The following is a 25,498-nucleotide window of genomic DNA, read 5'->3' as shown; positions in this document are numbered from 1 at the left end:
AATAACTATAAAAGAAAATACTGGGGGACATCTTTAAAATTAAAAATATCAGCACATTAAAATCCATCATTACAAAAACAAATAGGTTAAGCCACAGACCAGAAAGCTAATGTGTACAAAATATTTATCAAGGGATTGTTATGGCATATAAAGAACTCCAACTTAATAATAAAAAGGCAAATCTTTTACCCATGTAAAAGATCTCAATAGATACTTCAGAGGAAGATACACAAATGGCCAATAATCAGACAAAAAAGCTCTAAAACATCATTAATCATCAGGGAGATGAAAAATTAAAACCATAAAAGCACAAAGCATACATTAGAAATGGATAAAATTAAAATGCTTGACAACACTAGACTTTGGTAAGTATGCAGAGCAACCAGAACATTAACATGCTCTTGTGGACTATAAAATGGTATAACCATTTTGGAAAAAATGTTCAGCAGTTTTTTATACAACCAAGCATATGACCCAGTAAATATTCTCCTAAGTATTTGTCCAAAAGAACTACAAACTTGTTCATCAAGACTTATACAAAAATGTTCATGATAGTTATCTAGAATACCCCAGGCCACAAACAGCTCTGATGTATATCATATAAACTGTGGTATAGACATATAGAACACTATCAAGCATTTAAAAAGGAATGAACTATACTGATAAATGCAACAAGATAAATTTCAAAAACATTATGCTGACTTTCAAAGAAGTCTTATTTATACTAACTTCAATAGGGGAGGGTGTAACCGGAAAAGAACTTCCTACAGTGCTGGGTAGGAGTTTAGTTATTCAGTTGAATGCATCTGTCAAAACTCAGTGCTTAGACATTTATAATTTGTGCATTTTTTAAGCAGATTTATCTCAAAAGAAAAATCTGGAAAATCAAAAATAAATTCTGTGGAAGAATAATGTCTGTTAAAAATGACACAGTACCATTATACTTAGTAATAAAAATAAATTCAAGGGGCTGGGGATATGGCTCAAGTAGCGCGCTCACCTGGCATGCGCGGGGGCGCTGGGTTCGAACCTCAACACCACATAAAAATAAAATAAAGATGTGGTCCACTGAAAACTAAAAAATAAATATTAAAAAATTCTCTATAAATAAATAAATTAAATTTTTTTTAAGAAATAGAACCTAAATCAAGTATACAAATGAAAAGTATGACTCTTGCACTTACCCATATGTCTCTACGTGGCTTGCTCCCTTGTGTCCTTCAGTTACCTGCTAAAAAGCAATTTTAACAGAAAGGCCTAATGATCCTATTTTAACAAATACCTCTACATCCCTCACTTTCTATCTTTACATCTTATGTAATATTCATTCATAATCTTTTATCATCATCACAAGAACACATTTATTTGTCTTTCCATTGGTGGAAAGCAAACTCCACAGAAGTAGGCTATTTCTACTTGGTTTTATTATTGTTGTTGTTTGTTTGTTTGTTTGTGGTATATTCTGAGCCTAGGACAATGCCTGATCCATAACTAGTATCCAATATTTGCTGAAGAAGCACAGGAATGAACATCACCAAAAACGTGAATTATACCTGGCAAAAATTCTAAGGAGATTTGCATGTGGGGTGGAAGGGCATTATTCCATTTCTAACATTCCACTCAACTGCAATCAACTTATGATTTGAAACATATTTTAATGAAAAGGTATTTGGTTTTAAAGGAGCAGACCAAATATATTGAGGTCTCCCTTCTTCTCTCATTACTCCAGTTTTTGGTCTGTGCCCACAGAGAGATTGGCATTTCCACTGAAATTCATCCACCTCACCCCATCATGTCTCTCCAGTCCTTACTACTCCCTTAGCAAGGAAGAGTGACTAATCTGGTAAATGAGAGTTTAATATTCAATTTGGACACATTTTACTACAGAATGATATCTCTAAGTTAAGCTGCCCATGTTCTAGACAGTTTCCTGTCTCCTTCTCACTAAGGGATACCTAACCAGGTCTTGACATCTTCAGTGCCACCTCTGATTTGGCTAGGCTGTGTGAGGCATGTCTACAGGCCTTATTCGTGCTTCTTGTTGAATATGGAGTCTAACAACCTGGTTCACAAATCCAAGTCTCTGCAGGAAGCATAAGCAGATTCAGAGTGGGCAGTTTCAGGGCTGACTATATTCTCCAATACAGCTTTTACCCCTATGAACCTTGAACTGAGGGTTATAGGATACTTGTTATAGATTACTAAAGTTTATATCAATGTCACATTTAAACAGTAGTTACTGAATATATACTATATCAGTCAAAACAACAGAGGAATTCTGCACTCCTCCAAGAAAAGTATAAAAGGAAAAAAAAACAATAATAATAATCTAATACTCCATTGGTGTTGAATAACTTATTTTAATGAATTTGTCTTTTAATACAAGTGTAAAACAAGTGTTTAACTACGTTAAATCCAAACTTCAAAACTGACAAATAATTAATAACAAGTTAATTTTGAAAAGTTTTCAACTATAAGAATATCAAATATAACACAGAATTCATTTTAAGGCTGTTATAATATTAAAAACAAGTTTCTTAGCATTCTTAGCATTCTAAGAGTATCAAAAGTGCTCCATGTGCCAAAAAGAAAATCATTTTTCATAAGCTATATGGTACCCGCTGGTGTTCACAGTTGTTAAAAAGAACTTTTAACTTGAATGATTTGAGTACTTCTAAGCCATCTAAAAGTTCTACCTGATACAGGTAGTATGTTCATGGTCTTGGTATAAGAAATCATGTCACAGAGTTTGAATGTTAGAACTGTACTTTTAAATCATAAAATAAAGAAACTCTAATATCATTTAGTACTTTTCTGGTTTATTTTGCCAATAAGAAACCAGATTTAATGTCATCATTCTTCAATCAAATAAGACAACCATGAGATTTCGGTTGATCTGTTTCCTAGCTGATTACTATCAAATGTGTACAGACAATTCTCTTCAGAGCTGAGCATTTTCACATGAAGGTAATTGGTTTTCATTTAAAACAAAATAAATAATGCATGTACACATAGATTAAAACTAAATATAACCATATTTAATCTAACATGAAACATTCAAACAAAAAACTGAGAAAGTAGCCACTAGAAAGGAGATATGGGAGAAACAAATTTAATGGAGATAATACTTTGTGTTGAATCATTAAGACAACTGCTACCAACGTATTCAGAACAACCAAAGTCAGGGAGAACATGTGAAATGTGAAAATTTTCTCTACAGTTGAAATAAATGTGTTTTAAGGAGAGAGAAAGAGGGAAGGAAAAAAAAAGAAAATTCCATGTTTTGTAATCTTGGAAAACTGAAAAGTAATTTATCAAAAATTGTACCCCTAATTTTCTTTTTCTTTTTTTTTTTTTTTAATTTTTTATTGTTGGTTGTTCAAAACATTACAAATTTCTTGACATATCATATTCCACACTTTGATTCAAGTGGGTTATGAACTCCCACCTTCACCCCATACACAGATTGCAGAATCACATCAGTTACACATCCATTGATTTACATATTGCCATACTAGTGTCTGTTGTGCTCCGCTGCCTTTCCCATCCTCCACCATCCCCCCTCCCTAATTTTCTTTTGAGGGGGAAAAAAACAGTTTTTTAAACAAGGGCATGAAGCAGACTTCAAACTGAAATTCATACAACAATATTGTGTTCTTACTGAAAAGTACTATTAGAGATAAAATTAAGATAAATTTCAGGTATTTTCTATTTTAACGAGGGCAAAATTACAATGTTTATATAGCAAATATAAACTAGCAATTTATATCCATATATAATAGAAAGTATTTTAGGAAAAGTTAACGTCCTCAATGCTCAAAATTAAATTAGAATTTTAATTTTTTAATCAATTAATTTTCCATACCTAGGAATTAAACTTTTATTTACTTTTAAAAGTTTAATTCTGAACTAAAGCTCAAATAGATTCAGATTTTTTTAAATGCATGAAATTACCCAATTTTTTAAAAGTTTCAAATTTTTTTAATTTCTTTTATCAATGTAAACTATTTAAATAATCACAAGATACTTTATATCAGAAAAAAATTCACATGATATACTCATGACACTCAAGAATTACAATCAAGAAAGTGGTAGTCACCCTAAAACAGAAAGAATTTCTTTCTTTTTGTCACCTCCATTCCTTATATATAATCTTTATTTCACATCATCTACATAGAAATATTTATCACAATCTGATAGGTAGAAAAGAATTTTTTTTGCCTTCTAGAGCTCAAGTAAATTTACTCAGTCTTCTTAGAATGTTTCCTTTTAACATTATCTGAACCATCGGTTATAGGTTTTGAGACTGATGAACCAGTGCCATTGGAAGACGATTTTGCTCCACATTTCTTTTCACACAATGAAAACTGGTGCTGCCAACCAAAGAGCATCCGACTCAATATATCTTCAAAAGGAGCAAGAGTCACAGAAGAAGTCTCTGTAATCATCATGGTTATCTGGGCAGAAAAAAAAAAGTGCAATTTTGAATTTAAGTACAACTGTTCTCTGTTTCTCAAAACCAAGAAAAGTAAACGAAAAGGAAAAAAATATTCAAAAGGCATTCTTAATTTACTCTGCAGGAGAACAAACTAAGCTACATTCTGGGAAAAAAATCTTTTCTCTATGGAAAAGAAGATAATTCATTTAAAAATAATAGAAGGTACCATATTTTTGGATGTCAAATGAACAGTATAACCATTTCCACATAAATAGTTTTCAAAGGGAAAAAAGATAAAATGTCATTTATAGTCTATATCAAAAACCAATACAGCTATTATTACTATGTACATTACAGAACTGTAATAAGTATTTTTTTAAATATTTATTTTGTAGTTCTAGGTGGACACATTATCTTTATTTTACAGCTATATGGAGCTGAGGATCGAACCAGTGCCTCGTGCATACTAGGCAAGCATTCTACCACTGAGCCACAACCCCAGCCCCCTGTATTTTATATTATTATTCTCTTTCAATTTACTCCAACAATACTCTATTATTATCCTCATCATGAAGATCTAGAAGCAAGGCTCTGAGAGGTTCTGTAACTTGCCCAAAATCATAAAGCTAATAGTCAGTAAAGCAGTTTGCAAAACCTAAATTTTTAATTCAGTTACTAACTACTCTAACATTAACAGAAGTCACAGACTTTCAGTGAATTGCAGAATACTGTCCCTAACAGGGATGGCAGAAAGGATCTACCACCCAATTTTTTCATATATATTTAACTACGACATCAAAAAGTAGAGGGAAAAGTGCTTCCAATTATTTATCTGGCAAAATTTGGTGTTAAGAGATGTTTAGATTTGCTCAAGAAATCAGACTGGTGCCAAAATGGATCATGGGAAGAAATTTAAGCTCTATAATTATTCCCCAAAGTCCAGCCATTCAATTACTCAAGTGTCAATTACTCCAGATCACAGAAATCAATCAAACCAGAAATTTTTGGAATCACATTTCTTTAAAAAGGCCCTACAAAATCCATGTTAGTGGGGGAAATCTTATCAAGAATAAATTATTATTAACTGCCACACATAAATCTAGATAGAGGCAAGCTACAAAAATAGTAGATGTCTATCAAGAGGCATAGAAAAGTGAAATTCACATTGTACCACAGTTAAAAGTGATTAACAGAAACACAATAGCGAAAAAATATTAGGACATATAATTAAGTAGAAATCAGAACAAAAGCTACACTGTTCTATCATTTATATAAATTAAAAACTCACACTATTGTGAATGTAATTAAAACACCACTGAAATGTTTACTTTTAAATAACTATTTTTTATGTGAATTTGACACGAAAACAAACTTTTTTTTAATGCACCCACACAGATTTCAGACCAGCCATGGCAACATATCTTACATCAGACTTAAGTCTCACATCAAAATCAATGTAAAAGACAAAAATACATAAAACAACTGCTAAAAGCCACTCGATAACAACCAGTACGGCAGAATCTCATGGCGCTATTATCCCTAATAGAAACGAAGCTGAAAAAAGTGAGCTCCACATTCACCATGGCCTTTTCTTTTAAGAACATGTGCTAATTCACAGGAATAGAAATCAGAAGTCTTCAGGGCTAAGGAGACAAAATCTAGAGCCTGAGAAAGCCAAAATATCTAGGATGTGAGGGCATCACAAACCAAAGAACAGGGAACCATGTGGACAGTGAGCCAAAAATCCATGTGTATAAAAGAATCTGTAGCCAGACTTTAAATTTTTGCCAATCTGATAAGCAAGAAATGGTATCTCAGTATTATTTTATTATTGCTTGCCCGGGCGCTACAGCCGGCTTGCTGCAGCCGGACTGCGGCAATTGCTCAAATTATGAATTTCATATTTTTTCATATGTTTGAGGGACATCTTTATATCGTATCCGTGTGCATTAGTGATAACTTTCTCAATTTTTTTATTAGGTCTTGGTCCTTCATCCTTGTTATACATAAAGGATACCAGCCCTCTATGATATATGTTCTAAGTATTTTACACAGTTTGACAGCTGAATTTTGATTCTGTCCACTTTGGGTTTTGCCAGGCAACTTAAAAAAAAAAAAAAAAAAGTGACTGAGTCAAATTTATCAATCTTCAACCTTTTCTTTGTAGAAAACAAAGTAAGCCCAAAGTAGATAGAGGAAAGGTATAATAAGGACCTGAAAAGTAATGAGACATAAAACAGAAAACCAGTAAACCACAAGCTGGATCTTTGGAACAAACTGATGAAATTAAGAAAACTCTAGCTAGAATGATATGTATTTTACTGGGGATTGAACCCAGGGCTTATAAATGCTAGGCAAGCATTCTATCACTGGCCACTTCCCCAGCCCTAGTTAAATTAATTTTTAAAAACAAAATTTTTATTTAATGCCAAAACTTTAGATGAAAATGTACTACTGTATAAAGCAAAGCTGTTATTATACTAAACATTCTTCAGCAGATCAATATTTATATGCATAGCCTATTAACTGTAGTCATATTACACTATTATTAAATACTGCGATGAAATCAATGACCAGAAGGAAGGAATCTAGCTTCTTAATGTACCATTACTAGGGACTGCCCTGACATTGTTATCCTGCATCAACAGTTAGAAGACAGAGGGGCTGAGGATGTAGCTCAAGTGGTAGCACGCTCACCTGGCATGCGTGAGGCACTAGGTTCGATTCTCAGCACCACATAAAAACAAAATAAAGATATTGTGTCCACCTAAAGCTAAAAGATAAATATTTAAAAAAAAAATTAGAAGATAGAGCCAGCACAGTGGCACATTCCTGTAATCAAAGTGGCTCAGAAGGCTGAGGCAGGAGAATGGCAAGTTCAAAGCCAGCTTCAGCAAAAGTGAGGCACTAAGCAACTCATTGAAACCCCGTCTCTAAATAATGTACAAAATAGAGCTGGGGATGTGGCTCAGAGGTTAAGTGCCCCAGAATTGAATCCCCAGTAGCCACCCCCCACAACAAAAACCCAATCAGAACCAGGGTGTCTACTTGACTTCTCAGGGACTACACTTGGTAGTTTTCCACCATTAGAAGAGCTAGTAATTATGAAACATTTGTTGAGTTACTAGAATTGCCATTAACAGTGTTTCCTTTCTCATATTTTATGCTTTCTGCCTCTGTATAGATGACTATCATGTATTTACCGAAGCTAGTAAGCAATGACTTATTTAGATGTAAAAATGGTCAAGCAATATAAGGTTACAACTTATTTAAGTAACAGTACTTTATCTTATATTTTCATTTGTTTATTAAAACTGCTTTTCCAAATATAAGACTATGTTAAAGACAAAACGAAGATATAAACTACCAATACCAGAAATGAAAGTGGAAATATTAGTACAAATTCTTTAACTATTGAGTCTAATTTTATGCCAACAAATTTTTTTAAAAAACCTTAAGTCAAATAGCAAATTCCATGAAAAATACAACTTACTAAAATGTATATAAAATAGAAAATCTTATTAGCCCTGTAACTACTTAAGAAATTGTCCTCAGAAACTTTCCTCAAAGAAAACTTTAGTCCAAATGGTTTCACAGGTGAATCTATCAAACATTTATTAAGAAACAATATCAAATCTATATAAATTCTTTTAGAAAGTAGAAAACTGAATACTCCTCCACTTATTTAATGAGTTCTATTTTAGGTTAACAAAAAAAAAAAAAAAAGACAAAATTACAAAGAAAACTTCAAACCAACATCATGAATACACAGGAGGGGAAAAAAAATCCTTGAAAGACATTAACAAATTGAATCAAATAATACACAAAAAGGATACTATATCAAGATTCAATGAGGTTTACTACAGGAAATGAAAGGTTGATATAACATTTTAAAAAATTAATTCAATCCACTATATTAACACAATTCATGGGGAAACATCATGATTATTTCAATTGATGCTAAAAAAAATCTTTGACAAAATTTTATACCCATTCATGATAAAAACTTCCAGCAGAGAACTTCCTCACATGAGGGCACATATAAGACCTTATAGGGCTGGGGTTGTGTGGCTTAGTGGTAGAAAAAATTGCCTAGATTCTACGATCCTCAACACCACATAAAAATAAATAAAACAAAGGTATTGTATCCATCTAAAACTTAAAAAAAAAAATTATAAAGACCCTTCTAGCTAACATCATACTTAATTGTAAAAGGTTGAACATTTTCCCTCAGAGGCCAGGAAAAAGACAAAGTCATCCACTCTCACCATTTGTATTCAATACTGTACAGGAGGTTCAAGCCAACACAAGATTTGAAAGAAAACAAAATCATCCAGGTAAAAATGGCAAAGGAAAATTGTTTACCATAGACAAGGTCAGGTATGTAGATAATACTAAGGAATCTATACAAAAAATTATCTGAACCAAGTGAATTTAGCCAAGATACAGAATACAAGAACAATGTGCAAGAATCAATTGTATATCTACATATAAGCAATGTAAAGTTCAAATTTGAAATTTTGAAAATTACTATCATAAAGTCAATGTAAAATTCAAAATTGAAATTTTTAAAAGTACTATTCATAAAGGCATCCAAAAAATATGAACAACTTCAGGATAAATTTAAAGTTAACAAGATACATGTAAAACAATAAAAACCATAAATGCTTACTCCTAAAAATTAAAGAATACTTCAGTAAATGGAGAAATACATCATGCTCATGGATCAGCAGACTCAATATTTTTAAAATGTAATTTCTCCCCAAATAGATCTACATATACAATTTCAATTCTTTTTTTAATGGCATCCATATTGACCAGGTTGGTCTTAAACTCCTGGGCTCAAGGAATCATTTCTCCTCAGCTTGGAGTAGCTGGGACTCTTGGCCATGTGTCACTGAACCCAGTTGGCTTTTTAAAATAGAAAATAACAACATAATCAAAAAATGTATTTGGAAATGCAAAATACCTAGAATATCCAAAGAAATACTAAAAAAAATGTTGAATTTATACTATTTGATTTCAAAAGCCATAGTAATGAAAATAATCTAGTATTGGCTAGAGATACAGACACATAAATCAATGGTACAGATAAAGCCTGGATATAGACCCATACATGTCAGGGCAACTGATTTTCAACAAAACTGCCAAGACAATTCAAGGGGGAGAGAATAAACTTTTCAACAAATAGTGCTGAAACAACTCTATATTAATATGAGTAAAAAACAAACCTGACCCTTACCTCACAAGGTACACATATTCATAGTAGCTTTATTCATGATAACTTTATTCAAATAATCAGAAGCTGGAAACAACTCAAAATCCATCAACAGATAATTGGATAAACAAAATACAGTATATATAATGCTACTTAGCAATAAAATAGAATTTGTAAGAAACTATGGGTAAATTTCAAAAGACAGTCTGCTGAGCAAAAGTAGCCAAGCACATGATTATGTACTATACAATTCCATTTATATAAAATAGGAAAAAGACAAATCAAACCTATGGTGATAAAAAATAAATATTTAGTAGCTTGGAGTTTTAGAAGTAATTGGGAGTTACTGGAGTAGGACACAAGGGAACTTTCTGAAGTGATACAAATGTTCCATATCTTGACTGTGATAATAGATACACAGGTGTACATATCTGTCAAAACTCATAAAAAATGTACTCCGAGACTGAATAGACTTTGTCATACATAAGTTATTCCTTCATAACTGATGTTTAAATTTTTTAAAAGAACTCATTCTTAAGTATTTTGTAAATAAATATTACATACTACTTTGCTAAAAAACATTTTAAAGGTGATCCTGATGAAGTTGGACCTGTACCACACCTAGACAAACATTGCTGTTGGCTATATCTAGAAATGAAATTAACAACTCACAAGACAAGTAAATCTATAACTCTCTCAGACATTGTCAAACTGCTCTCTTATTTATACTGCCTTAAGATCCTTTAAAATAGTTAATACTCTTCATCTTCACTTCCTTTTATTTGACTCAATTGATTAAAATAATTTTTCTATATCTTTCCACTGAAATTGCTCTTATCGAGATCACCATATAATGATTAATTTCAAAACCCAACATGCTCTTTTCAGTTTTAATCATTTTTGACCTTTCCCTTTGCTTTATTTCACAATAACACTATTTCACAGTAACACCTTATGCTAAGCAGCCAATAGATATCCTAGGCTTCTCAAATTTTGTAAACTCATCTCTGATGGGGGAAAGCAACTTGATAAAGTGCAAAACTGCCAAAGACATGTCAAAAATAAAATGTCATTTATCTTATCTTTAAAATTTATGTGAGGTCTGAGGAAGATGGCGGCGAATAGAGTGCAGCACCCCCGTGTACCGCGTCACTGCGCAGGTGAATAACAAGTTAGAACGACCAAAAGCTATCTTGTTAGGAATTTCCAGCAAAATTGGGGTGCATCGAAACCTAGAGGAAGGATTTCCATCAACGAGGACCGGTTACTGGGTCTCAACCGCAAGTGAACTGTGCGCCCCGAGATCCAGGGGGCGCGCCGAGAAGCAGCCAGTAACGCAGAGATACAGCATTGCGGATTCTGTGGAGTCCTGCCAGCTGTGCCCTCACTGAGCTCCGGGCTGAGTTCCGGGTTTGAGACGGGGAAGGAAGCGGTCCAGTTCTGTCCCCCACACCGGACAGTCCGCCAAGGAAGCCAGCGACCACCATCTTGGAGAGCTGACGTCACCATCGCCAGTTTCCGACAGATCGCAGCAATAGAACAGGTGTGTATTATTCAGCCCATCTCCCATACAGCGGGGAATTCACATAAAATCTCTCCCCAGCTTTCCGGGGGAGGGATTATCAGAGTCAGCATGAATAGAGGCGTGCGGAAAGGTAAAGGCACCTGACCTCCAACTTCCCCTCCCATCAGCAGCGAAAATGAAACCGGTCTTACCAGCTCTGGAGGAGTGGCAAGCGGAAGGAATCAAACAATAAGGTGCCGGTTCCCAATAGCCACGCTCCACACCCAGCAAACTGCAGGCCCAGAGTATAGTTTGAACTGCCGAGAGGCATCACACTAGGGAAGGCCTGGCTAGCAGGAGAAGTCAGGGGACTAGAAGCCAGGAATAAACCTAAGCTAAGCTAACAGGTTTTTGTGAGACACGGGGGGGGGGGGGGGGGGGGGGGAGCGGCCTCACACAGGATTGTATCCTACAGCCAGAGGGCAAAATCTTGGCCCGGAAGGCACAGCACCACCTACTGGAAGTGAAGAAAATAGAAGCCTAACAGTGCTTTTTTTTTTTTTTCTTGTTTCAATTGTAATTTTTATTTTACTGCATTTTATTATTTTTTTTATCATTTCTTTTCTTTCTATTCTTTTCTCTTTCTTTCTTCTCTCCCTCTTTCTTGGTTTGCATCCTTACCTTTTCCCCATCTTTCCTCTTAAGCATGAACACCCAGATTACGTATAACTTACTAAATGCAAATAGATGAATACTACAAATAGGTCTATAGTCCGCCTAAGCCCTTAACTACCCCCAAGTACTCCTGTCTATTCTCTTGTTAATATCCGCCTACATTTGAGCAACCCCCCAAAGAAGCTAACATATACTAACCTCCATACCATCAAATTGCCCGACCTTAACATAAAATCCTAAGTCCAAACCTCAATTCTCTATATGCCATCAAAATCTGAAGGCCTTTAATGAAACTAATGAATTTACCTTAAATCACAATTAAATCCAACATCTCTAAACATTGTCTCCTAACACAAAGGAGAGATAGTGGAACAATAAAAACCAAAACAAATTTAAAGGAGAAAACAGAAACACAGCAGTCAAACAGAGTTGGAAAGTAACTTGAGCACCATGAAAAAACAAGGGAAAAAAGGATTACAAACAATGCAGGACAACTTAAATACACAGGAGAACCTAGAAGCATCAGAAAAATGGGGAAAGAACTCAAGGCATACCTAACTCAGATGGAACAGAATCTTAGAGAAGACATTAGACAGCAAGTCCAAATAATGAAAGTATATTTTGAAAACAAATTAAATAAGCAAATTCAAATGGCAAAGAACAAGCTCTACCAGGAGATAGAGATTTAAAAAAAAAAAATCAAACAATAATCCAAGAAATGCAGGAAACCATAAACCAAATTAAAAACTCAAACGAGAATATTACAAATAGACTAGATCAAGTAGAAGTCAGAACATCAGATAATGAAGACAAAGTTTATCAACTTGAAAAGAATATAGTCAACACAGAAAGGATGCTTAAAAATTCACGAGCAATCTATCCAAGAGATATGGGATGTCATAAAAAAAACAAACTTGAGAGTCATTGGGATAGAAGAAGGTATAGAGGTTCAAACCAAAGGAATGAACAATCTATTGAATGAAATAATCCTAGAAAACTTCCCAGATATGAAAGATGGAATGGATTACCAAATCCTGGAAGCCTACAGGACCCCAAACATTCAAAACCGTAATAGACCAACTCCAAGACACATAATTATGAAGATATCCAACATACAGAACAAGGAGAGAATATTAAAAGCTACAAGAGAAAGGAGGCAGATTACATTCAGGGGTAAACCAATTAGGTTAACGGCTGATTTTTCATCACAGACGTTGAAAGCGAGAAGATCCTGAAACAACGTATTTCAAACGCTGAAAAATAATGGATTCCAACCAAGAATACTGTATCCAGCAAAATTAAGCTTCAGATTTGACAATGAAATTAAAATATTTCACGATAAACAAAAGTTAAAAGAATTCACAGCCAGAAAACCAGCACTGCAAGGCATTTTGAGCAAAACACTACAAGAAGAGGAATTGAAAAACAGCACCCAAAACTAACAGGTGGAGGTAACTCAGTAAAGGGAAGGAAAAAGAAATAACCAAAAAGGAAAAACTAGCCATATTAAAATAAATAAATAAACAAGCATGACGGGAAGTACAAACCATATATCACTAGTAACCTTAAACGTTAATGGCTTAAATTCACCAATCAAGAGACAGGCTAGTAACCTGGATTTAAAAAACAAATCCAACAATATGCTGCCTTCAGGAGACTCATATGATAGGAAAAGACATACACAGGCTGAAGGTGAAAGGCTGGGAAAAATCATACCACTCACATGGTCCTCGGAAGCAAGCAGGAGTGGCCATACTCATATGGAATAAAATCAACTTCAAACCTAAGTTAATCAAAAGGATAAAGAAGGACACTATATACTGTTAAAAGGAACCATCCACCAACAAGACATAACAATTATCAATATTTATGCACCAAACAATGGTGCTGCAACGTTCATAAAACAAACTCTCCTCAAGTTCAAGAGTCAAATAGACCACAACACAATAATTATGGATGACTTCAACACACCGCTCTCTCCATTGGATAGATCCTCCAGACAAAAGCTGAATACAGAAACTATAGAACTCAATAACACAATCAATAACCTAGACTTAACCGACATATATAGAATATATCAACCATCATCAAGTGGATACACGTTCTTCTCAGCAGCACATGGATCCTTCTCAAAGATAGACCACATATTATGCCATAAGGCAACTCTTAGTAAATATAAAGGTGTGGAGATAATACCATGCATCTTATCTGATCATAATGGAATGAAACTAGAAATCAATGATAAAAGAAGGAAGGAAAAATCCTGCATCACCTGGAAAATGAACAATATGTTACTGAATGATGAATGGGTTACAGAAGACATAAAGGAGGAAATCAAAAAATTCTTGGAGATAAATGAAAATACAGACACAACATATCGGAATCTATGGGACACACACAATGAAAGCAGTTTTAAGAGGGAAATTCATTTCCTGGAGTTCATTCCTCAAAAAAAGAAAAAACCAACAAATAAATGATCTCACACTTCATCTCAAAACCCTAGAAAAGGAAGAGCAAAACAACAGCAAATGTAGTAGAAGGCAAGAAATAATTAAAATCAGAGCGGAAATCAATGAAATTGAAACAAAAAAAACCACTGAAAAAATTGATAAAACTAAAAGTTGGTTCTTTGAAAAAATAAATAAGATCGACAGACCCTTAGCCATGCTAACGAAGAGAAGAAGAGAGAGAGCTCAAATTACTAACATACGGGATGAAAAAGGCAATATCACAACGGACACTACAGAAATACAGAAAGAAGATAATTAGAAATTATGTTGAAACCCTATATTCCAATAAAATAGAAGATAGCGAAGATATCGATAAACTTCTTAAGTCATATGATTTGCCCAGATTGAGTCAGGAAGATACACACAATTTAAACAGACCAATAACAAAGGAGGAACTAGAAGAAGCCATCAAAAGACTACCAACCAAGAAAAGCCCTGGACCGGATGGATATACAGCAGAGTTTTACAAAACCTTCAAAGAAGAATTAATACCAATACTTTTCAAGTTATTTCAAGAAATAGAAAAAGAAGAAGCTCTTCCAAATTCATTCTATGAAGCCAACATCACCCTGATCCCGAAACCAGACAAAGACACTTCAAAGAAAGAAAACTACAGACCAATATCTCTAATGATCTCTAATGCAAAAATCCTCAATAAAATCCTGGCGAGTCGAATACAAAAACATATCAAAAAAATTGTGCACCATGATCAAGTAGGATTCATCCCTGGGATGCAAGGCTGGTTCAATATATGGAAATCAATAAATGTTATTCACCACATCGATAGACTTAACGGTAAGAACCACATACATGATCATCTTGATAGATGCAGAAAAAGCATTCCACAAAGTTCAGCATCCCTTTATGTTCAAAACACTAGAAAAACTAGGGATAACAGGAACTTACTTCAACGTTGTAAAAGCTATATATGCTAAGCCTCAGGCTAGCATCATTCTGAATGGAGAAAAACTGAAGGCATTCCCTCTAAAATCTGGAACAAGACAGGGATGCCCTCTCTCACCACTTCTATTCAATTTAGTCCTCGAAATACTAGCCAGAGCAATTAGACAAAAGAAATTAAAGGCATAAAATTAGGAAAAGAAGAACTTAAATTATCACTATTTGCGGATGATATGATACTATATCTAACAGACCCAAAAGGGTCTACAAAGAAACTACTAGAGCTAATAAGTGAATTCAGCAAAGTGGTAGGATATAAAATCAACACGCAAAAATCAAAGGCATTCCTGTATATCAGCGACAAATCTTCTGAAATGGAAATGAGGACAACCACCCCATTCACAATATCCTCAAAAAAAATAAAATACTTGGGAATCAACCTAACAAAAGAGGTGAAGGATTTATACAATGAAAACTACAGAACCCTAAAGAGAGAAGGAGAAGAAGACCTTAGAAGATGGAAAAATATACCCTGTTCATGGATAGGCAGAACTAACATCATCAAAATGGCGATATTACCAAAAGTTCTCTATAGGTTTAATGCAATGCCAATCAAAATCCCAATGGCATTTCTTGTAGAAATAGATAAAGCAATCATGAAATTCATATGGAAAAAACAAAAGACCCAGAATAGCAAAAGCAATTCTAAGAAGGAAGTGTGAATCAGGAGGTATAGCAATACCAGATTTCAAACTATACTACAGAGCAATAGTAACAAAAACAGCATAGTACTGGCTCCAAAACAGGCGGGTGGACCAATGGTACAGAATAGAGGACACAAAGACCAATCCACAAAATTACAACTTTCTTATATTTGATAAAGGGGCTAAAAGCATGCAATGGAGGAAGGATAGCATCTTCAACAAATGGTGCTGGGAAAACTGGAAATCCATATGCAACAAAATGAAACTGAATCCCTTTCTCTCACCATGCACAAAAGTTAACTCAAAATGGATCAAAGAGCTTGATATCAAATCAGAGACTCTGCACCTGATAGAAGAAAAAGTTGGCTCCAATCTACATATTGTGGGGTCGGGCTCCAAATTCCTTAATAGGACACCCATAGCACAAGAGTTAATAAATAGAATCAACAAATGGGACTTACTCAAACTAAAAAGTTTTTTCTCAGCTAAAGAAACAATAAGAGAGGTAAATAGGGAGCCTACATCATGGGAACAAATTTCTACTCCTCACACTTCAGATAGAGCCCTAATATCCAGAGTATACAAAGAACTCAAAAAATTAGACAATAAGATAACAAATAACCCAATCAACAAATGGGCCAAAGACCTGAACAGACACTTCTCAGAGGATGACATACAATCAATCAACAAATACATAAAAAATGCTCACCATCTCTAGCAGTCAGAGAAATGCAAATCAAAACAACCCTAAGATACCATATCACTCCAGTAAGATTAGCAGCCATTATGAAGTCAACAACAAGTGCTGGAGAGGATGTGGGGAAAAGGGTACACTTGTACATTGCTGGTGGGACTGCAAATTGGTGCGGCCAATTTGGAAAGCAGTATGGAGATTCCTGGGAAAGCTGGGAATGGAACCACCATTTGACTCAGCTTTTGCCCTTCTCGGACTATTCCCTGAAGACCTTAAAAGAGCGTACTACAGGGATACTGCCACATCGATGTTCATAGCAGCACAACTCACAATAGCTAGACTGTGGAACCAACCCAGATGCCCTTCAATAGATGAATGGATAAAAAAAAAAAAAATGTGGCATTTATACACAATGGAGTATTACACAGCACTAAAAAATGACAAAATCATGGAATTTGCAGGGAAATGGATGGCATTAGAGCAGATTATGCTAAGTGAAGCTAGCCAATCCCTAAAAACAAATGCCAAATGTCTTCTTTGATATAATGAGAGCAACTAAGAACAGAGCAGGGAGGAAGAGCAGGAGGGAAAGATTAACATTAAACAGAGACATGAGGTGGGAGGGAAAGGGAGAGAAAAGGGAAATTGCATGGAAATGGAAGGAGACCCTTATTGTTATACAAAATTACATATAAGAGGTTGTGAGGGGGAAGGGAAAAAAAAACAAGGGAAAGAATTAAATTACAACAGATGGGGTAGAGAGAGAAGATGGGAGGGGAGGGGAGCGGGGATAGTAGACGATAGGAAAGGTAGCAGAATACAACAGTTACTAATATGGCATTATGTAAAAATGTGGATGTGTAATCGATGTGATTCTGCAATCTGTATTTGGGGTAAAAATGGGAGTTCATAACCCACTTGAATCGAATGTATGAAATATGATATGTCAAGAGTTTTGTAATGTTTTGAATAACCATTAAAAAAATAAAATAAAATAAAATTTATGTGAATTTTATCCTATTCCTGCTTAACTTATTTTAATGTTTAAAATTAATTACCATTGAGATCAATCACTGGTACAAAATGCATCATATTTACATGACTTTGTAAAGACAATGCCAAAAGTCATATATAGCTTGGGGTATGGAAAGCCCTAGTTTGAAAAACATAGATTACTTGCTCAAAATTGTGAAGCTTAAATTCCAACAAAGGTCTGTATGATTTCAATACTCAAGTGCTTTTCCTATGCCAATAGTCTTTTGCATATATTTCTTTCCCTGATGCTTAAGTTTTAATAATCACAAAGGACTAGAGAGATCTATAAATGTAGAATTGAGTCCTCCTTGAATGAAAATGGGACCCCATATTTAATCAATATTCAGGCTTGCTTAAGTTCTGGGTGAAAAGAAAGACAGGAAGGAGCAGAGGAAGAATACAAGAAAGAGAGCAACACAAAATGGAGGTACTTAACATAATTCTCTCAATAAAAAAGAGAATAAATGAAGCAAGAAGAAAATTAACAATTATATTCTATAGTTGGATCACAATGAACAAGCATATGTATATACAAATATATGATTTCTATTCCTCCAAAATAAAGAATATACTTACTTTTCATACAAATAAAAAGTAATTACAAAATCTCATCAATACTAGTACAGAAATGAAGTTTCAACAAAATTCCAAAGAATAACACATAGATCACACATATATACTGTTCATAATGTAAAGCAGAAATCACTTAAGAACAGATATTTTTAATGCTTGGAAATTTCAAAACATAGTTGTAAACATTTTCATGTCAAAGAAGAAACTAATGTAAATCAGTAGGAATTTAAACTAAATGACAATTAAAAACAAGTCAAAACATATGACATGAGATGCAGTGATTAAAACAGTGTAAAAGGAACAATAAAACCAAAAGTCAGTCTTCTGAAAAGATTAACAAAACACAGATAAACAAGACTGAACAAGAATGAATGAATGAAATTCCTCCTCCTTTGCTATGCCAGATATTCGATTCTAGACTAGCCCCTCCAGATGTGAAAAAACAAACTTGACAAAATACATAAGAAAATTATTATCAGGCATTGGACAAGAGATAGTGTAAGCCTGATCCATAAGAAAAGGGCAATACATGAAGTCATCTCCACATTTACCCCCATTATTACCTGAGGACAACTTCTCAACCAGAGAACAAAGAACCTAGACTAAAGTTGAGGCAGCAGAGACATGTTCAACTGCAGCCAAAGGGAATGGAATCTGCAGAGCAGGTGCCAGAGAGGAGGAAGCAAGGCAGGCAGATGGATTGGGAGAAGAGACTCCAGATATCTATATAGGATGGTACTGCAAATCCTTGGCTGAGGGACAAGGTGGATTGTGAAGACAGAGACTACTTAAGGCTTAACACAGAGCTGCTTCAATTGAGTTAAGATGAGAATAGATAACAGAGGCTGAGTAATGCTAAGGGTCATTTATTTTGTCTCTCCCATAAAAATCATTATTTGAGTGTCAATTTTTTATTTATATATGACAGCGGAATGCATAGTAATTCTTATTATATAGAGAGAGCACAATTTTTCATCTCTGGTTGTATATAAAGTATATTCACACCAATTTGTGTCTTTAAAAAAAATCACTATTTTTATACATATATTACACTTATTTGTGTGTGCCCGTCATACTTTGAGGGAGATATTTTCTCTGAGAATTTATTACCATCTATTTATATGCCAAAACACTAGATCAATATCTAAAATACTATCAAATTTTTCTGACTATATAAATTGTAAAGGAAAAAATAAAAAGTAAATTTTTTTCTGAATATTCCTTTCTTAATATCTTTTTTAAAAACTGAGACACTGTTCACTTAGTAGCTGCTCAGAAGCTCTTAAATTACAAGCCATTTTAAAACCAGTATAATTTTTCATAAAATTAGGGCAAATGGATGAGTTACTTGAAAATTAATGGATATATTTCTAATCAGGAAAATGTTAGGGAATATTATAAGAAAAATTCAGTGTTCCCTGTTTTTCTAATTTAAAATATCTTTTAAATTATCACATTAAGATACTGTGTTTAAGTTCAGCTATTATAATAAAGAGCTATATGTCTAGCAACAATTCTAAGAAAAACTATCATTTTTATTCTACCAATTAGATCTTGAACAAAAACTGATCCTCTAATTCAAAAAATGTAATAGTTTAGTGTACTACTTATTCTTATCAAGCCCATAGTAAACATTCATTTTCTTTAAAGTTAGAACTCTCAGAAACTGTACAGGTCCCAACATTCCTTCATGATAAAAGAAAAAACATCAACAAACTGAGAAAGAACTAACTCCCTTAACCTGATCTATAAAAAACTCACAGCTAATATCATACTTCGTAAGAAACAGACTGAAAGCTTTCTCCTAAAGATCAGGAACAAGACAAGAATGTTCAGTCTCTCCATTTCTATTCAACAATGAACTTGAGGTTCTAGCCAGGGCAACTGGGCAAGACATGAAGATTAGAGGGACAAATGTAAAAACTATCTCTGTGGACACATCCCTAAATATAAAAAAATCCTAAAGAATAAACACCAAAACCAATCAACCAACCAACAAAACTAACAAGTAAAAATAATCTCAAAAGCTATTTGAGGTAATAAATGTGTTCAGCAAGATTATAGGTCTCAAGATAAAATATACAAAGCAACTGTAAGCCAGGCGCAGTGGCACATACCTGAGAACCCAGAAGCTCAGGAGGCTGAGGCAGGAGGATCAGAAGTTCAAAGACATCCTCAGCAACTTAGGCCCTAAGCAACTCAGCAAGATCTTATCTCTAAATAAAATACAAAAAAAGGGCTTGGGATATGGCTCAGTAGTCAAGTGCCACTGAGTTTCAATCCCCAGAACCAAAAAAAAAAGAATTTTATTTCTACATGTTTATAATGAGTAACCTGAAAATAAAATTTAAAAAACAATTCCATTTGCTATAAATCAAAAATAATAAAATACCTAGGAATAAATTTAACAAAAAAGTGTATGAATTTAACATTGAAAACATTAAGATCAGGCCGGAGCTGTAGCTCAGTGGTAGAGCACATGTCTAGAATGTATGAAACACCTGGTTTGACTCTCAGCACCACATATAAATAAATAAAATAAAGGTCCATTGACAACTAAAAAAAAAAAAAAAAAATATATATATATATATATATATATATATATATATATATATGAAAAAAATAAAACATTTAGTGTTTTCAATCCTTGAAAAAACTTAAAAATGACCTAAATAAGTGGAAATAAATCTTATGTTGATGGATTGGAAGACTTAACATTGATTTAAAGCAATGTTTCTTTTACAGATTTAAAGCAATCCCTATCAAAATATGAAATGGTTTCTTTGCAGAAACTGTCAAGTTTATACCAAAACTCATATGGAAATTCAAATGACCCAGAATAGTTAAAAACAATCCCAAAAAAGAAGAAAAAACTCAGAGAACTTACTCTTCTTGATTTCAAAACTAACTACAAAGCTACAATATAAGGTATTAGGAAAACAGAATAAGACTAGGCATACATATGAATGGAATAAAAGTGAAAAGTCTGGAAATAAACTCTCAAATTCACCGTCAGCTGATTTTTACAAGGTTGCAAAGATAATTTAATGAGAGAAAATATTGTCTTTTCAATAAAAAGCACTGGGATAAGTAGATATCTAAATGTGAAAGAATAAAGTTGGACTCATCCTCATACCATATACAAAACTCACTCTAGAAGGATCATAGACCTAAAGATAAAAGCAAAAATGATAATAGTCTGAGGAAAAAAAACAAAAGATAAATCTTCATGACCTTGGATTTCACAATGGTTTCTTAGATACAACATGAGAAGCAAACAAAACAAAGGAATAGCTAAACTGGACTTAATCAAAATTTTTAAAACTTGTGCTTCCAAAGACACTATCAAGTGAAAAGAAAGCTCAGAATGAGGAAAAAAAAATCTAGAAATCATAATTCTCAAAAGGGTTTATGACTAAGTCAATTCTCAGTTGCTGTGACAAAAATGAGGATATAAACTACTCATAAGGAGGAAAACTTAGTTTGGCTCAGTTGCAAATGTTTCCTTCCATATCACTCGGCCCTGTTGCCTTTGGGCTTATGAACAGGCAGAACATCCTGGCAGATAGCAGGTGGCAGAAGAGGTCTGTTCAACCCATGGCAATCAGGAAGCAACAAGAGAGGGGAAGGGCTGGAGTCCAAATATCTCCCCCTTAAAGGACTTCTACAAGGCTCTGCTTCCTAAAGGTCCCACTTTCTCCCAATACAATCAGAAGCTGGTGAACAAGCCTTCAACACAAGGCCAAATTCCCAAAGGTCCCTAAGTCCCAAAAGTCCCAAAGGGGACATTTGAGATCTACACCAAATAGTTTAATATCCACAGTACATAAAGGATTCTTACAACTCAACATTAAAAAGACAAATAACACAATTAAAAGTGGGAAAATGATCTGAACAGACATTTTACCAAAGAAGATATAAAAACTGCCAACCAGCACAAGAAAAAAATGCTCAGCATCATTAGTTAACAGGGAAATGTAAATCAAAAGCACAATGAGATACCACTTCCACCCCCTAGGATGGCTGGAATAAAAGAAACAGACAATAACACATGCTGGTGGGATATGTAAAATTGGAGCTCTCATCTATTACTGGTGAGAATGCAAAATGATGGCCATGCTTTGGAAAAACACCCTGTAAGTTCCTCAAGAAGTTAAACACAGAATTACTATATGATCTAACAATATATTCCTAGATGATATACCCACAAGAAATAAACCACGTCTTTCCAAAAACTTTTACTTGCATGTTCATAACTCATTATATGTACTCTAAGAGTCACAACCAAAATGTCTATCAATAAATGAGTGGATAAATAAAATGACCTACGGTTACAAGTGTTGGGGAAAATGTGAAGCAACTGCCAATGAGCACAAGGTTTCTTGTGGGGGTAACAAAAATATTCTAATAATGACAATGATGATAACTGCACAAATCTGCCAACATACTAAAACCCATTCAACTTATACTTTAAATATTTGAATTGTAAGGTATGTAAAATATATTTCAATAAAGCTGTTTAAAAAATACATGTGGCTCAAAATTTGAGGACTGGAAGAGGAGAGCACAAGTGAAGGGATATTCGGATATTTGGAGACCCTAAATTAAGTTACACACAACTCCCACTGAAGACACCACAAAATAAAAATAAATGACCTCTATGGTGACTTATCTAAGACATAAATTTATATGATTCTGCTTTCCTTTTGAGAATCATGTAGTGAGTTCTTAATAAAAAATATCTGGTCTTAAATAGAGCTAGTCATAAAATTTATCTAGGCTTAAATAATAATATTCTAAAATTATCTATTTGTGAATAGGAAACAATACCAAATAATGATAAGAACAATCAGAATTAGCCTTATGATACAGCTGTAAAAGAAACTCAAAACATGTCAGACACAGTGACAGAATGACGTGAATTATCTCCAATTCTCAAAATAACAACAGAAGTGAGTGACCATAAATATGTCCTAATGTAAAATCTTGACATTTTAGAGCTTAAAGAAATTCTAACATCTACCGTGCACCTCACTTGAAAAAAATGAGGCAGCACTACCTTTGCAGTCTCTGATCAGCCTTGGCTATTTCCATTACTCACTGGCTTTTAATATATCATACCAGGTTGTCTGCTCATGTTTCCAGACATCCTTGGCAAAAAGCAAATGAGGAATCACAGACAAGCTGTTTTGGAAACTCATGGATGTGCTGAATAAAATATCTCAAATTCACCTTTTCATATTTTAATACAATAAAATAGAAATATTCTTGTTACTGGGTCAGTATGTAGAATTCTATCACAGGGGAAAGGTTAGATGGGATTTGTAATACTAATTTACAGATACCTAGAACTCTTACCTTTGTGGTCACAAGAAAGATGGTATAAAGGAACATAAGATTATGCTTTGATATGGTCAGATGCTTGGTGTGCTGAAATGTGAAGATAAGGGACCCCAGCAGGGTTACCTTGGAAGGGCTGAAAATAAAACATATTTTAAGATAGTAGTTAATAAAAATGTAATCATAGATAATTAATAAACTATATCTTTCTCAAAGAGTACACTGTACAACATTTTTTTTAAAATATTTATTTTTTAGTTTTCGGCGGACACAACATCTTTGTTTGTATGTGGTGCTGAGGATCAAACCCAGGCCGCACGCATGCCAGGCGAGCACACTACCACTTGAGCCACATCCCCAGCCCCTGTACAACATTTTTTAATGAGCTACTAACAGATATTAACACAAAATGAGATTTGTGAATTTACTTAAGAGTTCTGGAAATGCTAAGTCATACAAAATTAAATACCTTTCTTCACAGTATAAAGTATCAAAGATTTCAGAAATGTCTATGTATGTCATGGCTTTCTAAAAGGTGAGTATATTTCCATAATGCAACATTTCTAAAACATACTTTGAACATATAACATTGTTCCAAAAAGGAGCTAAAAGTCTCATGTTTCATAGCATGATTTGGAATTAGTATTGAAAAACCTTCAGTGCTAAACAAGCTGAGGGATGTGGCAGTAGGAGAGGAGAGGGTGAGAGGAGGGAAATTCACCCCCAATTTGTAGTGTTTGCCTATTTCCACATAGCTAATTTCAGGCTGCTGCATGCAATGAAAAAGAGATATACACAACTGGCTCCATAAAACAATATGAGCCAACTCCAACACATCATATTAGCTTTTGCTAATATCTTAATGCTGAAATTGTAAGTCTACAATGAGTTACTAATGGATCAAATAAGCAACATTACTTTGATATTATATACCCGCCACATTATTTAAAGTATACCTCAGTAATAGATCATTATCTAGCTTCTCTATGCTTACCATAAAGATAAATGATACACTCTCAGAATGCCATATCGCAACATGACAAATTTAAAGATCCCTATAAGTCACTTTATTTTTTTAAATAGGTTATTTAATTATTATACACTAAAGATTAAGTTCAAAATAAGAGTAAGTTTAGGCAACAGGATTTGGAATTCACTTACCAATATACTGAGTAACATATTTTAAAACAGTGATCTCTACGTTTTTATTTTATATCCCTATAGGTCTTTATGTTTTAGATGTTCCCTAATATGTTTCTTAATTTATAAAAGTATGCATACATACATAATTTTATTATAAACTGTACATAAAACTGAAATTCTAAAAGGATAAGATAAAAACAAATGAAATGAGATTTGTCTTCAAGTTATTTTTCAACTATTCATTTCTACTAGTTTGGTTTCTGTACCAAAGTGGGTCATTACAGGTATGGCCTTGGCATACACATCTTCCATTTTGGATTACATTCTCTTGAAGGTTGAATTTGAAGAATAATGATTTTATAGATACTAAACTGGAGTAGGACACTGGAGAAGGGTTAGAATTAGGGGAAATTCCATTTTAAATCAAAGTGTGAGATTTGTCAGGAAACTCAGGATGTATTAGAAAATTGTAATATATACTAATTTCCTGTAAAACTAAAAACAAGTTTTCTAGTTCCACAATGGTGGAACAGGTACTGGGTAATAGTTACAGACATTCTCATTCCAAAAGGAAGAGAATAAAATAAATATATCATTGGTACCAAGCAATTTCAAAATTCAGCAGGGCAATTCCATTAGGTTTCAAGGCTTGGGGATAATCCTCTATGGATGGATACACTGTCCTGAATCTGCAACTCTAATCTCTACACTCATGTCTTTGGTTTCTGCACCTCTGACTCCAGACTGTAGGGCTAGACTCAGGC

At 33.9% G+C, this 25,498-nt stretch overlaps 1 protein-coding gene across 1 annotated transcript in view; it reads right to left on the bottom strand.

Annotated features, from left to right (window-relative positions):
- Window positions 1–2,340: 2,340 nt before the first annotated feature.
- Window positions 2,341–25,498, bottom strand: part of Tmem38b (transmembrane protein 38B) — a 60,371-nt gene continuing 37,213 nt past the window's right edge. Inside the window, exons 5-6 of the mRNA XM_027943010.3 lie at window positions 23,610–23,727; window positions 2,341–4,457 (exon numbers count right to left, since the gene is read on the bottom strand). Coding sequence (XP_027798811.2) covers window positions 4,242–4,457; window positions 23,610–23,727 — 334 coding nt within the window. The 3' untranslated portion in view covers window positions 2,341–4,241. The remainder of the gene's footprint in view (window positions 4,458–23,609; window positions 23,728–25,498) is intronic.

The sequence above is a fragment of the Marmota flaviventris genome, chromosome 13 (assembly GCF_047511675.1).
Source record: "Marmota flaviventris isolate mMarFla1 chromosome 13, mMarFla1.hap1, whole genome shotgun sequence".
Classification (NCBI taxonomy): Eukaryota; Metazoa; Chordata; class Mammalia; order Rodentia; family Sciuridae; genus Marmota; species Marmota flaviventris.
This window is presented reverse-complemented; position numbering and strand designations above follow the sequence as displayed.